The sequence below is a fragment of the Molossus molossus genome, unplaced genomic scaffold (genome assembly GCF_014108415.1).
Source record: "Molossus molossus isolate mMolMol1 unplaced genomic scaffold, mMolMol1.p scaffold_m16_p_19, whole genome shotgun sequence".
Taxonomy (NCBI): domain Eukaryota; kingdom Metazoa; phylum Chordata; class Mammalia; order Chiroptera; family Molossidae; genus Molossus; species Molossus molossus.
The window spans coordinates 14,234,592-14,252,631 of NW_023425354.1; the positions used below are offsets into that span (position 1 = coordinate 14,234,592).

Consider the following 18,040-nt stretch of genomic DNA (forward strand, 5'->3'; position numbering starts at 1 on the left):
CTCAGTCCATTTTATTATAGTGTGACTGAACTCCCTCCCTTCCAAGTTCTGGACAAAACACATCAAGAAAATGTGCTTATACGCAGAGAGACAGAAGTGTGAGGAAAAATTATGCAAAATTTGGAAATAGCCAAAGGGAATACTGGATGCCCTTTTAATAAAATTCAGGGTGTTGACTAGTAGACCCATCATGCTTAGGAATTATCTTATTTTCTAGTGGTGTGTACCTTTATTTAACTTCGATCAATTAGAATGCAACTCTCTAAGAGTAGAGGTTCATTTGTAGAAAACCAATAACAATGGAAATGATTCTAGATCAGAACAATGTAGATGATTCTTACCCAACAGCAATGCAAATGATTTCTGTCTGGTAGACAGGGTAACCCTCAAAGGTTAGGATTTATTGCCTTGTAAGAACATTAACCAATTTTGAATCACAATTGTTCTTTCTCCAGCCAGATGTGAACACAGCCCTCCTTTATTGTCTTATTGGAAGAGTTCTGAGAGGTGCATAGCCTGAACTATTTTAGGTATCTGCTTCCCTTTTTGAAGTGTCCAATAGCATCAGCATCCAAAAGGGTAATTTTGGACATAAATGCCATCGATTTTTCACTAGGGAAGGGAGACCAGGTGAAGAGTTAGAAGGAGAGGACCACGGAGGGTGTGGGCACTGTCAGATTATTTTATTTGTTTATTTATTTTTATTAATTTATTTTTGTTACAGATGTTTACCCTTTTTCCCCCTGTCCTTCCGATCCCACCTGTCCCCCCAGCATTGTTGTCTATGTCCACTGACATTCATATAAGTTCTTTGGTTTATCTCTCTCCTGGCCCTCTCCTCTGAGGTTTGTCAGTCTGAACCATACTCCTTTCTATGTCTCTGGGACTATTTTGTTCATCAGCTTATTTTGTTCATTATATTCCACAAATAAGTGAGATCATGTGGTATTTGTCTTTCTCTGATTGGCTTATTTCGCTTAGCATAACACTCTCCAGGTCCCTCCATGTTGTCCCAAAGGATACAAGATCTTTCTTTCTTATAGCTGCATAAGTTCCATTGTGTATATGTACCATAGCTTTTTTACCCACTCATCTATTGATGGATATTTGGGCTGTTTCCAGATCATAGCAATTTTAAATAGTGCCGATATGAACATAGGGGTAAATATATTCTTTCTGATGGGTGTTTCAGGCCTCTTAGGATATATTCCTAGAAGTGGGATCACTAGGTCAAATGGCAGATCAATCTTTAATTTTTTGAGGAAACACCATATTGTTTTCCATAGTGGCTGCACCAGTCTGCATTCCCACCAGCAGTGTACTAGAGTCCCCTTTTCTCCACATCCTCGCCAGCACTTGTTTGATGATTTGTTGATGGCGGCCATTCTGACAGGTGTGAGGTGATACCTCATAGTTGTTTTAATTTGCATCTCTCTGATGATTAGTGACTGTCAGATTATTTTTGAAAACTTTTTCCAGTCTATACATTTATCCATCCATTCATTCTCAAATTAACATTTCCTTATGAGTCCTTGACTTGCAGCCACAATAGAAAGCCTTGTCAGATGTGAAATAAATAACAGCAAGACCCTTTCCTGAGAATGGGTAGTTCCCAGAGGATGAGGAACTGCTGGGATTTGTTCTTTAGGAACTCATGACTGGGGAATGATGGCTACTCAGTTCCCAATACCACCTTTTTTTTTTTTTTTATTGTTTATATTTTAGAACACAATGAATCGCTTTTATTTTAGTATGCATCCACCTCTTTTTAATGAATCACAGTTGATTTCATGAGAACCAACCTCAGTGATACCCCCTACCAAGACCTGCCACCAAAGGCAAGTTCCTGGAATGCAGTGGCTGAAAGTGATGGACTCATCAGAAGTTCTCGCCTGGGCCATGCTGACTCAATGAGCTGCTGCTGCAAAGCCACCCCTCCCTCCTGAACATGTGGAAGGAGTTTGGGCCTCTGTTTCCAGTCATTCATAAGGCCTATGTTCCTGTTCAGCCGCAGGGGCCCAGACTCAGCCCTGCTGGAGAAGTGGGGATCTTCTTCAGAACTCTGCCATTGCCAAATACAAACAGCTCCTACCACCCCTCTCCTCTCTGCATTTAGCCAGAGCAGGGAAACAAGGGGGACTGGCCCCGGTCCTCACAGGGTGATAACAAGGATTTAAACTCTGCAAACAATGGCTGGCACACAGAAAGTGCTCAACAAATGCTTCTACAGTTGCTATTGTTTTGGGTACTTTATCCTGAGTCTGTGGACGTTTTACTTTATTTTTTCCGCTCCAGACACCATTCTACAGGGCAGCTGAGTGTGCCCTGAACACAGGGGTGGTGAGGGCATGAAGCCAGAAAGCATCAGGCTAGGGGACTCCGATCAGTTGTCAGATCTGGCTTCTAAATGAATTTAGGAATGTTGGTGTTAAAAAAATCCAAGCTAGGAGGGATGGCCAAGAAGAGAAGGCCAGTTAGAAACAACAGACAAGAGCAGCCAAGAAGTTTGCCTGGAAAGTCGAAGTAGAAAGCTATGGTTTGGCACCTCAGCCCCATTCACAGAAACAGAAAAGAGACAAAGAATGGGGAAAACAGAGAAAACAAAACAAGGAAGAAAATTGAAAACAGTGGAAATAATACTGCATCAATGAGAACTATTTTGAGGATATGCTGTCCAATGAGACAGGATGTCAGAATGCAGAAATGGGCCACCCTCGGGAGGCCAGGGGACCTCAGGAAAGGGCTGTCAAAGGCAGAGGTGTTAGTGGGAAGGGAGGATGATATGCACTGCAAACACTACAGACATCTCTCTTACTGTCTACCAGAGAGGTGTTCTGGCCTGGGTCCCCAGCCCTGCCACTAACCTTTGACTCATCACTAATTATGTCCATGGGGACACAGGGTTACTCAAGTAGTGCCTGATCATCCAGCACAGTCACCTGCCTGAGTGAGTCATCCCAAAACAAAACATCTCATGCTAACTGCCCTATGTGTGCATAAGAGATTTCTCTAGAGCAAGTTGCTAAGAAAGATTATTTTATTTTTATTCCTTCATCAAATATAACATCAGCTTAGTAACAAAGAAGGGGAAGGAGACAGGAAGGTAGAGTTCAAAGTAACACATACCTCTGTGTTCTGAGCAGAAAGCTCCAGCAAGCATCACCCAAAGCAGCAGGAAATCTAAACTACCATATAGATGCATCCTGATTTTAGAGATTTAAAAAAAAAAATGTTTAAAGTACATCTGAGCCAATTAAATATGATATTTATCATCAGAAGGCATTTGTGTATAATTTGCCTCCACTTATATTAAAATGTATTATGGGTTGAACTGTGTCCCCCAAAAAGATATGTTGAAGTCCTAACTGCCAGTACCTATGATTGTGACCTTATTTGGAAATAGGGTCCTTGGAGATGTAATCAAGATGAAATCATTAGGGTAGGCCATAATCCAGTAAGACTGATGTCCTTTTAAGAGGAAAACACCATGTAAAGAGAGAGATACAAAAAGAGAACGTCCCGTAATGACAAAGGCAGAGACTATAGTGTGGCAAGTGGAAGGCAAGGAACACCAAAAACTGCCAGCCACCACCAGAAGACAGGAAGATGCAAGGAAGGGTTCTCTCCAGAGTCTCGAAGAGAGCAGGGCCTGCTGACGCCTTGACTTCAGATTTCTAGGCTCCTGTGAGAATACATTTCTGTTGTCTTAAGCCATCCAGTTATGGCAGCCCTAAGAACCTAATACAAAATGGATTTGCATTTCCATAGTAAATATGACATGATTTTGAGGAACATTGCCCTGAAATATTCTGTATAACTGAGCAAAGCCAGCCTGGAATGAAAACTTTGCTATGGTTAATCCATCTATGGACAACAGAAAAGTGGTTCATTTTATACTTTTCTACTTATATATATCAATGGTGTCAGTATTCTTTCATTCATTCCTTTATTCAACAAATTTTTATTGATGACCTAACTGTGCCCAGCACCATTCGAGGCACTGGAAACACACTGGTGAACTAAATAAACCTCCTACTCTCGTAAATTTTAGTGAGAAGATGAAGACAAAAACACACAACACAAGATTACTCTATCCTGCAAAACTATCATTTAGAATTGATGGACATATAAAGAGTTACCCAGACAAGAAAAAGCTAAAGGAGTTCATCACCACCAAACCAGTATTATATGAAATGCTGAAGGGTCTTCTTGAAGGAGAAGAAGAACAAAAATATGAACAATAAAATGGCAACTAATACATATCTATCGACAATTGAATCTACAAATGAAATGAGCAAGCAGAACACAAACAGACTCATAGATACAGAGAACTTTTTGTTGCTTGCCAGATGGGAGGGGATTGGAGGAATGGGTGAAAAAGATGAAGAAATTAAGAAGTAAAAATTGGTTGTTAGACTGATGAACCTCAAAGGGAAAGGGGGAGGGAGGGAGGGATGAGATAAACCAAAGAACTTCTATGTATGTAGGTATAATCAATGGACACAGACAATAGTGTGGAGAAGGCAGGACAAGGGAGCAATTGGGGAGGAGGGGGGTCAATGGGAAAAAAGGGGGAGACATATGTAATACATTCAACAATAAAGATAAGTTAAAATTTTAAAAAACATACACAACGAAAAGTACTATTTCAAACAGTGCTAAATGCTTTAGAAAATAAAGCAGGATTGAGGCACAGAATCATTGAAAGGAAAGAGTCCCCTTTAGAGAAGGTGGTCAGGAAAGGCCTCTCTGAGTCGATATCTCAAAATGACATATAGAAGGAAGTCATGGAAGGTCTAAGGGATGAGCATTACAGAAAAAAACCATGACAAGAGCTAGATGGACCTCAGCCTCTTAAAGAAATAGTAGGAAGAGAGAGGGAGGAGGCAGAGAGATGGTTGGAGAAGCAGTCAGAGACCATAACACTAAGAAACTATAGCCATAGAGGCTTTCATTCTCCATGTGGTAGGAAGCCACTTGAGGAATCTGAGCAGAGGTAAACAGAAAAATATCATCCTGGCTACTGAGAGGAAGCAAGGCCAGGAAGTGACCAATTGGGAAGCTATTATAATAATCCAGGCAATAGATGGTAGGGGTTTGGACTTGGATGGTAGTGTTGTCAATAGTGTGGTCAGACCCTAGATATATTACAGGGACTTGCTAATGAATGGCACGTGGGGCATTACGGAAAGATGGGAAGGATTTTGCTCTGAGCAAATAAATCCCCTTGGACAAAGTTCAAATGTTTTGATCACTGGTTATACTCTTTCACTGGCTCTTCAGCCAGTAGACTGTGCTCTTATAACTGAAGCCAGATCATATCTGGTTATCATCTTTAACTGCATTATTAGGTAGCCATGTGCTGAACATTCCATAAAGCCCATCCTCAGATAGAGTCCTGTCTTCTGTATGGTTGTGACCTAAAATTAATACCCAGTCCCTGAGAAACACTGTAAGGGCAGGGATAGTAAAACAATGAACACTATCATCCCGTAACAGTGGGAATGGTGGGAAAGCATGCAGACTGGCAGGCAGGACAGGTCCAAAGCCACTTTTACCATCTAAAGCGGTGTGACCTCAGGTACATCCCTTCATCTCTCTGGAGCTCTCTCTAAGGTCCTGTGACTCTGATTCTCAGTCACATCCCTATTCAAGAACTTCTCATTGCTCCCCAGTATTTAACAGGTCTAACCCAGCCACATCAGCTACGCCCTGGAGACCCCAAGCTGCTCTGTCCTTTTCCCCATGCTCCCAAATACGGGCAGGATACTTATCTCATGAGTTGTTAAGTTTAAATGAGATAACATATGTGAAAGAACCATCCATAGTGGATGCTCAATAAGTGTTGGTTTCTTTCCTCCTTACCTTCATGCTAATCACTTCCTACCCTAGAAATGCCCATCCCACTCCCCTCCATCTCAGGATCAGACAAAAGAGAGGTCCCTTGTCTGTAACAGGATGTAGTGAAGAAATCACTGGTTGGAAGACAGGCCACCCCAGGGATAGACTCCACCAATGTCACTGAACTGTCACTTCCCCTTTCGGGGCCTCCCTTTTTGCTTTTTGGTAAAACAAATGGTGTTCAATCAGAAGATCTTCAAGGCGCTGCCAGCCCTGGAAGTTTATATTCCAACCAGAAGGCATCACCAGGTGACTAGAACTGCAGGAGGCCTAACATCCCAGGGCCCAACAGCCCTCAAACAATGTACAAGTGTCCATTTCTTCTTACTGGCCTAACTGATGTATTTTTTTTCAATTACAGTTTATATTCAATATTATTTGGTACTAGTTTCAGGTGTGCAGCAGAGTGGTTAGACAATCATATACTTTGCAAAGTGTTCCCCCAGATATTTCCAGTACCCACCTGGCACTATACATAGTTATTACAATGTTATTGACTATAATTCCTACACTATACTTTTCATCCCTATGACTGTTACACAATTACCAATCTGTACTTCTCAATCTCTTCACCTTTTTCACCCAGTCCCCCAAACTTCCTTTCCCTTTTGCAACAATCAATTTGTTCTCTGTATCTCTGAGTCTGTTTCTGTTTTGTTTATTCATTTATATTGTTCTTTACATTACACATATAAGTGAAATCATATGGTATTTTCTGACTTATTTCACTTAGCTAGGTCCATCCATGCTGTCACAATGGTAAGATTTCATTATTTGTTATTATTATTTTTTATCCTCACCTGAGGACATTTTTGCATTTATCCTTAGACAGAGCGGGAGGGAGAAAGGGAAGAAAAGAGAGAGAGAAACATCTACGTGAGAGAGACACATCGAATGGTTGCCACCCACACGACCCCAACTGGGGCCAGGAACAAACTGCAACTGAAGTACATGCCCTTTAGTGGAAACCGAACCCAGGACTCTTCGGTCTGAGAGCCGAAGCTCCAACCGCTGAGCCAAACTGGCCAGGGCAAGACTTCATTATTTTTTTTATGGCCAAGTAATATTCTGTTGTATATATGTACCACACCTTCTTCATTTGCTCGTCTGTTGATGGGCACTTGGGCTGCTTCCATAGCTTGGCTATTGTAATAACGCTGCAATGAACATAGGGGGTCATATAGTCTTTTGAATTAGTGTTTCGGGTTTTTTCAGATATATACTCAGAAGTGAAAACACTGGGTCATAATGTAGCTTCATTTTAATTTTTTGAGGAATCTCCATGCTCTTTTCCACAGTGGCTGCATCAATCTGCATGAGGGTTCTCTTTTCTTAAAATCCTCGTTGGCCTAACTATTATTTGATTCAAATGCTGTATCTCCAGTTCTGGAAAATTTTATTAGTACAGGCCCCACCTCCCATCTGATTCATTCAGGACAGAGAAGGGGCAAGCCTGTACCAAGTTCTGTTTGAGGCCCAGCCCAGCGGTGACTTCTTTGGCAATCCCCTGTCCAGTTCTGCTATTTTTCCTTCTCCAGCTCATGTCTATGGGTATGGATAGCAGACAACAGTGCTGTCATCGGTCCTCACTGCAAAACTTGTCTTGATAGGAAGGCAAATTGGTTGCACCATTTGGGAAGACAATTTGGCAACACCTATTAAAATTTAAATTTAAAATATTCATGTCCTTTGGCCCAGCAGCTTTAGTTCAGGAAATTCAGCTTGAGAAACACTTGAACAGAAAGGCATAAAAATGAACAAGGCTATCCCCTAAAGTTTTACTTATAGTAGCAGATAACTGAGAATGATCCCAATGTCTGCCAACAGGGAATTGGTTAAGAAAATTCAGGTAAATGCATATAACAGTATGCCTTCTGGATAGAATTATAGCTCTTGGGATAAATAATGAAAAGCCATAAAGTGACATAAAAAGATGCCTAATATATATTATTAAGTGACAATGATCCTATTACAGATGACCCTGCTTGAGAAATAACAATTATGATAAATAATTACATATACTCAAGACTTCCACTAGCAAAGAGATATAAGACTGACCACATGGACTTTTAAAGTGGTTACTAAATGTCCCTTTTGCTAAACGTCTTGCCCTCTCTTCTAGGATGAAGTGTTTCAAGCATGTTTTTAGCTGCAGACCTCCCCTTTTTCCTTCCAAAAAATCTTACATGGAATTCCACATTATTAATCAACTAAAGGGAAAACTTCTCCAGCTGATGGTGGGGAGGAGCAGGAACAAACCAAAGTCTCTCCCTTCATCTCCTTTGCCCACTTTTCGGCCCCTGAGACACCAAGAGACTGAGGCCCAGGGGCGCCTTGTTCAAAGTCACCCAGCAAATTGATGAAAAAGCCTGCAGAGCCATGAATCAAATACAGGCTTCTTGATTCCAGATCCACAGTTCTTTTCACACTGAAGTGTGTGTGTGTTTTTCTATATGAAAGGAAGTGGCTTTTGTAAATTTAAAAAATGTAGCCCTGGCCGATTTGGCTCAGTGGTTAGAGCGTCGGCCTGCGGTCCGGAGAGACCCGGGTTCGGTTCCCGCTAAGGGCACGTACCTCGGTTGCAGTTTGTCCCCGGCCCTGGTTGGTCGTGCGGGTGGCAGCCACTCGATGTGTCCCTTTCACATCGATGTTTCTCTCTCTCTCTCTTCCTCTCTCTCCCTCCCACTCTGTCTGTACAAAATATGGAAAAGTGTCCTCGGATGAGGATTAAAAAAAAAAAAAAAAAATGTAACACGGGTTTAGGTAAAGGAATACGTATACATGTGAGCATTAGATGCGCAAGAGGGAAAGCTCTGAAATGAATGCCCCCTCTGATCAACAGCAGACCTTATGGGGGAATAGAATTAGAGAGGAACCAGCCATTTGTCTCTCCAACGCTTGACTTTCTTATAATGAACACATATCATCTGATTCTCTACTTGAATGTTTGAATGTCTTTATTAACTGAATTAAGAAACACTGAGAGGGAGGGAAAGTAGTCTTTTTTAACATTTTTTTATCTTCACCTGAAAACATTTTTGCATTTAGCTTCAGATAGAGCAGGAGGGAGAGAAGAAGGAAGAGAGTGAGAGAAACATCAACGTGAGAGAGACACATCAACTGATTGCCACCCACACGACCCCAACCAGGGCCAGGGACAAACTGCAACCGAGGTACGTAGCGGGAACTGGACCAGGTCTCTCTGGTCTGCAGTGACGCTCTAACCGCTGAGCAAACCGGCCAAGGGGGGAAGTAGTCTTTTGTAGGAACATGACAGAAAGCAGAAAGGAAGACTTACAGTGGGATGCTATTTTTAGAGATACTACAAAAAATATTTAAAAGGTAGAATAGCCCCAGGTTTACTTAACAGCTTCTGGCTCCTAGGATTGTGACATACTATATGTGGCTACAAACTATTCAATAATTTTAGGACCAAGAACAGTAAAAGTGCTGGTTGCTGCAGAACTCTCCCCAATATGCTGAAAGTATTACTATTTAGTACTTGGGAACCTAATGGCTTAGTCTACGTAGCCCAAATGCATCTATCCAATAAGAAAATTTAGGCCCTGGCCAGTTTGGCTCAGCGATAGAGCGTCGGCGTGCGGTCCAGAGAGGCCCAGGTTCGGTTCCCGCTAAGGGCACGTACCTCGGTTGCAGTTTGTTCCCGGCCCTGGTTGGATTGTGCAGGTGGCAACCACTCGATGTGTCCCTTTCACATCGATGTTTCTCTCTGTCTCTCCCTCCCTCCCCACTCTATCTGAACAAAAAATGGAAAAATGTCCTCGGGTGAGGATAAAAAAAAAATTTTTTTTTTTTAAATTTAGAAATGGGAAGTTGGATCCAGGTTTAATTGATACAGCCCCCTGCTTTTAGGATAACTGTCTCAACACCTGAGGAAGAGGAAGTAGCCTAGGATAACCTCTTAGCATTCTGATACATGCAACAGCAACCAACAGATCTCAAATGTATCATACTAAGTGAAAGAAGCCAGACTTGGAAGGCTACATACTGTATGATTTCATTTATATGAGATGTTGTAAATAGCAGAGCTACAAGGACAGGAAACAAATCAGTTGCCAGGAACTAAAGATGGAGAAAGAGAATTAATGACAAAGCTCAAGGAAACTGTTCAGGGCAGCGATTTTTCAACGGGTGTGCTGCAGCACACTGGTGTGCCACAAGAGTTTTAAAAACATGCAATACCTGACTATTTCGCCAAGAGCACTGATCTCTTTTCCCTTAGATTGTCAAATAAAAAAAAAGACAACAGCCCTGGCCAGTTTGGCTTAGCGGTTAGAATGTCGACCCACAGGCTGAAGGGTTGAGGGTTCAATTTCCAGTCAAGGGTATGTACTTGCGTTTCAGGTTCAATCCTTGGCCCCAGTCGGGGTCATAGAGGAGGCAACCAATTGATGTGTCTCTCTCACATTGAAGTTTCTCTCTCTCTCTGCCCCTCCCTTTCTCTCTATCTAAAAATTAATGGAAAAATATTCTTAGGTGAGGATTAACAATAACAACAGCCCTGGCCAGTTCGGTTCAGCGGTTAGAGCATCGGCCTGTGGTCCAGAGAGACCCGGGTTCGGTTCCCGCTAAGGGCACGTACCTCGGTTGCAGTTTGTCCCCGGCCCCGGTTGGTCGTGCGAGTGGCAGCCACTCGATGTGTCCCTTTCGCGTCCATGTTTCTCTCTCTCTCTCTGTTCCTTTCTCTCCCTCCCACTCTACCTGAACAAAAAATGAAAAAATGTCCTCAGGTGAGAATTAAAAACAAAACAAAACAATAACAACAATAAAATGACAACAGCCAACACAACATAGCTGTCCAGTGTGAATGAATCAATATTTTACCTTTTTTTTTTGTCAGATCGGCAGAAAATATAATAGATTTTTTGATGTGCCACAGAATTTTAGTAATTAGTTTATGTGTGCCATGAGGTGAAAAAGGTTAAAAATCACTGGTTTAGGAAGATGAAAATATTCTGTATCTTGATTATGGTGATGGGCACCTGAATGTATGCATTTGTCAAAATCCATAGAACTGTATATGTAAAAAGAATGAATTTTACTGTATGTAAATTATACCTCAATAAATATAACTTTTGAAAAAGAGTGTTCCTGAAGATATTGTGTGCATGGAGAGAAAGGCAGATTTTATCAATTTTTTGCTGGAGAGCTTCACATTTCAATAAATACCAGCATTTTACTCAGGGAGAATAGGCAGTGTGATTTCCCTGCTCCCACCTGCATTTCCATTTGTGTCCTGAACTCCTTCAGGCACCACGATCTTCCCACTCAGACAGGGTCAGAGTTCAGGAGAAGGGAGAAGGGTGATGGGGTGAAGTAGCAGGCCAGCTCTGTGGGCAGCAGAGGGGGCTGGGTCAAGTCAAGTGGTTTATCCCTGAAGCTGCTCAGTCATTCCCCCAGTTATTTATCTGTCTGCTGATTCATGAGTTGTGGTTCCTGTGGGCATGCTTCCTCACTATTCTTGCCAACAAGGGCAGAAGGATTCTTAGGGCTGGGAGGGGATGATAACCAGAGATCCCAAGTGGGGTGGGGAGCTGCAGAGGAAGAATTTCTATTAGGAAATTCCAGAGTCATATCCAGACTCCCCCTCCTCGCTGTGCCTCCTGGCCCCATCTTATGCTGTCCCCAGGAGACCTCTGCTACTCACACATAATTCTGAAGGATAATTAAGAATGCCGTCCTCCTGTGTGTCTCCTCCAGGAAGGGGTGGGGGGAGGCAGACACTTCACAGAGGGTCCCCTGACTTTCTAGTACCCTCAGATCAGAGGTCTAAATGGTGCAGTAGTGTAAAGGTCCAAATGCCTAAAGAATTCATGGTCTTGGCTGTATTCTACTATCCTCCAGAATGCCCAGATGGAACACTTGAGGGTCTTCTGTGAAGGAATGCAAATATTCAAATATTGAGTTTCTTAAAGTGAAACACATCACTTCTAGATGCCTTTCCCTAGCATGCCATAATTACAGATGTTGCTGCCTACGTGCCAGGCATTGGACATAGAATGCTGACCAAATGGACATGTCCTTTTCCTCATAGAACCTGCAATCTCCTGAACGACTTTTCCTTTCCTCTTTACTCAGAGACAGGATTTAAGGTTTTCTCATTGGCAAAGCAAATGTATAAGCCTCTCTCCTCCTTGGCCTCTTGTATGGATTCTTGATGGGACACGTGACTGAGATATGCCAAGCCACCAACAGGGAATGGGTTGAAATCAGAAAGGGCCCCTTGTCACATAGGTGTGGGGAAAGGGACCCCATCAGTCTCATTGTGGGAGCCTGGGTTGCACATACTCAGGAAGCAGTGACAGCTCTTGCCTCCAGTACATAGTAGGTACCATAGATAAAAAGAACAATGACAATAGTAGTGGCCACTTATTGAATGCTTATTTTGTGCCTTTATCTCATTTAACTGGCATAATCATAGAAGTATTGCTATCTCCACTTCACAGATGAGGAAACTGAAGACTCAAGAGATTAAGTAATTTGCCCAAAGTCATGAAGCCAATAAGAGTTAAAATCAAGAATTAAACCCACATCCGACTGGCTTTGAGCCATAGCTGTCCCTTTCCCCAGCCAACAAGCTTTCCTCCCATATCTCTTCAGGCCACAAGGGTTGCTGCACAGGGCTCAGTTGTAGAGTTTCCAAGATACAAACTTAGGAGGAGAAATCAGCACTCCAGCTCAGAACTAATCAACTTAGATGGTGATAGCAAACAAAACTTGCTATCCATTAGACCCCAGGGTAGAATAAAGACCTACATATGGGGAAGCTACAAACCCAATAATTTTTGGGTGATGCTAAAAAGATCATCTTTGTACATAAATTCTAAAATTCAATTCTACCCTCAAACTCTCTTCTCCCCATATCAGACTCTACTATTCTGGTACAGTGTCTCCCACACCCAGCTCTTTCTGTGTCCCTTCAACACTGTGTGTCCCAACATAACTCTCCTATTCTCATCCTACCACCTGCTTCCCCAGGGATCTGATAACACCTGCAATCCAGCCACCAGTAGTGTTTAAGATCATGGGGTTTTAAATATAAAAGATCTGCTTTTACTGGGGGCTGATTACTCAGAGGTCTGGCTCTAGAGCCCATGCTCTTTTTTGTTTGTTTGTTTATCCTCACCTAAGGACATTTTTCCATTTATCTTCAGATAGAGCGGGAGGGAGAAAGAGAAGAAGAGAAAGAGAGAGAAACATTGATGTGAGAGAGAAACACCGAGTGGTTGCCACCCACATGACCCCAACCAGGGCCAGGACAAACCGCAACCAAGGTACATGCCCCTAGCAGGACCTGGTCTCGTCTGTGGGCTAAAACTCTAACCGCTGAGCCAAACCGGCCAGGGCCTAGAGCCCATACTCTTAAACACTACTCTACCCTGCCTCTCAGAGGAGTCTGGGACTAGCTCAGCACAGCTGGTCACCACTGCTAAAACCACTCAAATCACAACACATCTGTGAACAGATCTCCTACAGGGAGATGGATGCAAACCTAGGTATGTCAATGCAGTGGAATCCTATATGGATCATTACAGTGTGTAAACCAGATGAACAAAAGATATACTAAGGTTGAGGGGTGGAGAGAAAAACACCAGAATAACATATACACTCTTCATCTTCACTAATATTGAGCCATAAACCACACCAGGATCTATCTTATGTTACCTTATTTCTAAAACTCTGTGTGTGTGTGTGTGTGTGTGTGTGTGTGTGTGTGTATCTTAGACTCTGAAATCATACAGAAATTCAGAAAGGTGGATATGAAAAGAAAAAAAAGCAAAAAAATGGTTTAAGTTCACAGAAGCAGGCTCTCCATAAGAAGCAACTGAGTTGCCCTTCTGTAGTTCTCCATTGCCCTCCTCAGCAGCAGGCAACATCTCAATAGCTCTAACAACTCCCAGGGCCGAATGCTGGAGACTCACTTTTCTGTGCCATGGTCATCAGGCTGTTCACTCCAGGCTAAAGGCATCAGTTGGCCTGTTTGCACTTCTATCATATGGAAAACTTCAGCAATAACAACTTAAATAGCTCCCTACATTTTATTTGCAACTCCTCCATGAAGATTATCATTCACAGAATGTGTTAATGATGTCATGGGTGTATATTTCTCTCTAAACTCATCAAGTTGTATACATTAAGTATATACAGCTTTTTGTATGTCAATCATATGTGATTTTTTAAAAAAAGATATTGTTGCCTTGCCCTGAATAATCTCTTATACACAGACAAGTCTTGAAGACAGTCATCAAAGTATTTTTGAATAGCTATCTTTGAAATGGACTTATCAATAAATATTTTTTTAAAAAGAAAGTACTTTCTGCAGGATCTAAATTGTTACAATGAGTACCACTCCTTTGATTGAAAGTAGGTAAGTGAACACTTGTGCCTCCTCTGCAGGAGAACATCCCGAGGACTAGGAGCCAGAGTGCTCTCTGGAAAGGTCACCAGGGCTCTGGAGGAACCACGGGCAGTACCCTAGGTTGCGTTGTGCTCTGCCCCCCGCCCAGCACCAATGACGCCGAAAGCCGACTGCCTTGGCCGCTGACTGTGTGCCGCAGTAGGAGAGACAAAGACGGATCCAAGCCAGCCTCGGGGACCTTTGGCGAGGCTCCTCGCACACACGAGATATTTCGGATACGAGGTCCCGCCTGGAAGCAGAGGCATCGCTGCTACCACGAAACACTGTAGGGGGCAGAGCCCTCATCCTCCTCAGAATCGCTCCCGCTGGGAGCCACCAAGTTACAAATAAAAATAAAACTTGAGAGAAGTGCAACACAAGGAAAAAGAGGAATGTGGAGTAACTGGCAAACCCGCGCGCTCACACTGTCACCCGAGAAACTACAAGCACATGCCAAAGCCAGCGCGCGGGCACGGCCCGGGAAGCCGCAGCTCTGCCTGGCTGCGGGGCCCGTCTTCCAGCCCACGGGCCAGATCACCTGGGAGGCGAGCAGGCCGGCTGAATGCGGGGCTCGGCGCACCGCACGTCGAGGCAGCCCAGAGCAGGCGCCTAACCTGGCTAATGGCTTCGGCGTCCCGGAGGACCAGCCCCCAAGTAGCCCATCACCCTGCCACCCCGGGACGGGAAGGTCCTCAGCCCCAGGCTCCGACGGCCCCAGCCTGACCCCGCTCACTGCGTGCGCAGCCGCGAAGGACCCGCCCGCTGGGCTTGCCCCGCTCCAAGTGTGCAAACGGCTGCGGCAGGATGCGCGGCGCGGACCCCTGGAGAACCGCGTCCCCGCCACCCCGAGCCTCACTCACCTCCGACGCCGACGCCCGCCAGCGCCCCCAGCACCAGCGCAGCGGCCCAGAGCGGCTGCGCTCGCATCTCGTCCGCCCGCCGCCACGCTCCGCCTCGGCTGCGCCCTCCCGCCCCACAGCGAGCAGCGGCGCCCGTCGCGGCTTTTCCCGCAGCTGGAGGGGAGGGGAGGGGACGCCGTGGGTGGGACGCAACGGGGCGGGACACGGACTCGCGCTTCCTCCCCTAGGGGCCTTTTCTGGACCCTGAGCCGGACAGAGGGTGGTGGGAAAACCGCGCCTTCCCACCACCTCGATCGGCAGGCGAGGCAAGTTGGGGACCGGACGTGGGCCATGGGCACAGCACATCCTCCTCAGACATCCTGGTCCCAGGGTCCACGCCCATGCCCTCGGTATGCTTAGAAAAGCCAGGAGCATGGGGCCCTCTCCGGATCTAGTCCCACCTCCTCAGAGACACCCACATGGCTTTCTCTTTCACCTGCGTTGCACTTCCTCTGTACCTTGAGTATCATTCATTCACACTTGAATTCCTTTAACTGACAAATAGCCGTTGACTGACTACTCTGTCAGGCACTGGTTTATTCCTTTATTATTCACTAATTTTTTTTTCTTGAGTTAGTTTGGGTTTCAGGTAGACTATAAGTCTCTTTAGGACAAAACAGTATCTCAAGCTTGTATAAACAGTGATGTCCATAAAGGCCTCTCTACAAATACTTGTTCGCATAGTAAGAATCTGATAAACATATCTATTTAAATCGGTATAAATACATGGATATTTACTTTATTCTCTGAGTTATAATCCATTAGTATCATTATTTGTTTTATTGCTCAAGCTCTCCCAGGTTTGTCTCTGCTCTTATGTTTTCTCTTTATCTTTGGTTTTTCAGCAGCTTGGCTGTGAGGTGAATAAGTACTGTTTTCTTTGTATTTAACCGGCTTGAATTTGATGAGACTCTTGGATATGTAAGTGGTTTATTTTTCACCAAATATAGGAACTTTTTAACCATTATTTCTTCAAATATTGTTTCTGCCCATTAGCTCTCGTCTTACCTTCTGAAACTATAATTATACTTATTTTAGATATCATCTAAATATTTATATATTATTCCACAGGCCATTGTGGCTTAGTTCTGTTTTTTAAACATTATTTCTTTGGTCCTGGCTGGTTTGGCTCAGGGGTTAGAGTGTCGGTCTGCGGACCAGAGAGTCCCGGGTTTGGTTCCTGCTAAGGGCACGTACCTCGGTTGCAGTTTGTCCCTGGCCTCGGTTGGGGTCGTGTGAGTGGTGGCCAGTCAATGTGTCTCTCTCACATTGATGTTTCTCTCTCTTCCCCCTTCTCTCCCTCCTGCTTTATCTAAAGAGAAATGCAAAAAATGTCCTCGGGTGAGGATGAAAAAAAAAAAGATTTCTTTGTTTTTTATATTAAATAATCTATTAATCTCTCTTTATGTTTCCCAATTTGTTCTTTTGTAGTCTTTAATGTGCTAAGTCTATCTGGGGAATATTCTGGGCATTGTTTTTAAATTCTAGAATTTTCCTTCATTCTGTTTCTCTGCTGAGATTCCTCATATCTTCAATCATTATGTTTACATTTTCCTTCAAGTCCTTAAACATGTTCACAGCAGCTATTATAAAGTTCCAGTCTGCTAATTCTGACTCATCTCAGAGTCTGTTTCTGTCTCTATCTTTTTAAAAAATCATGGGCCCCAATTTCCTGCTTGTTCACATGTATAGTGATATTAAATTGTATATTAAACATCGTGGATTATTCATTTTAGAGTTTATGTTGTCTTCCTTTGAAGAGTATTTGAGTTATGATCTATTAGGCAATTAAATTACTAGCAGATTATCTTCATTTAGTCAGCCTTGGTTCTACTCTTTTTCAGGGTTGCTCTTTTCTTTAATTTTATCCTTAGTCTTAGGGTGTGGTTTTTTATTGCAGAACATGGTGCTTACTCTTGAAATGTGAACTTTGTGTATCTTCTAAGCAGCCTGCATTATTCAGTGAGATCTCTTCACTCTGGCTGGGCTGAAAAGCCAATATCTGTAAGCTATGTGCAGCCTCCAATGTTCTGGTCTAGCTCTCTGCTCCAGCTCTCAGCAGCTCCCTGCTAAGCCTCACAGGCTCACCATGTGCCGGTGCAATCGTCCTCATCTAAAAACTCTGGGGAACACCCATGAAGGCTCCTGGGGGCACCTCTCTGTTCAGCTTCTTCCTCTCTGAAAGTCCTCCCCACCAATCACAGCTTCCTCTATAGCCCTGAACTCTAATCTATGGTCTTCAGCTCAGTGAGCTCATCACACATCTCTTAGGCTCCACCTTTTCTCCCTGTATTCCAGAAAGTCACCCTGGCAGAAAGCTGGACAGATATAGGCCTCATCTCATGTGTTTCCTTTCTCACAAGGAGTATAATTCTGCTTTGCCTATGTTCCATGTCAAAGGCAGTTCCTCAAGTATTTTGTATAACTTCATTGTTTACTGTGGGAGAGCAAGTTCCATACCAGTCACTATGTCACAGTCAGAAGCAGATGTTCTGTGATTATTTTATTTTTTACCTCCACCTCCTCCAGTATTGCCAGACAGTGAGATCTTTGAGTGCAAGGACTCATAGTTTATTATCTTTATAGTCCCTAGTAAGCCCTCATTAAGTAAAAGAATCACTTCCTATTTCTGACCTTCTTAGCAGCCTTTGATAGTTAATTTTAATAAAATATGAATCAAGCAAAAATGTTAGGGGACCTGAGTACCCATTCTGTTATTTACACAAGTGCCATACTCCCCAGCTGATGGGACCATGGACGGGTATCCAATGCATGACAGGTAAAAAAAATCTTCCCCAAGATCCATTAAAGAGGCAAAAGT

General features: G+C 43.5%; 1 protein-coding gene across 1 annotated transcript in view; it reads right to left on the reverse strand.

The window, feature by feature from the left end:
• The window catches only part of ITGB3 (integrin subunit beta 3), a 50,058-nt gene extending 34,801 nt beyond the window's left edge, over positions 1 to 15,257 (reverse strand). The window contains exon 1 of the mRNA XM_036268674.1: positions 15,181 to 15,257. Within this exon, the coding sequence (XP_036124567.1) occupies positions 15,181 to 15,247 (67 nt within the window). The 5' untranslated portion in view covers positions 15,248 to 15,257. The remainder of the gene's footprint in view (positions 1 to 15,180) is intronic.
• Positions 15,258 to 18,040: the final 2,783 nt, after the last annotated feature.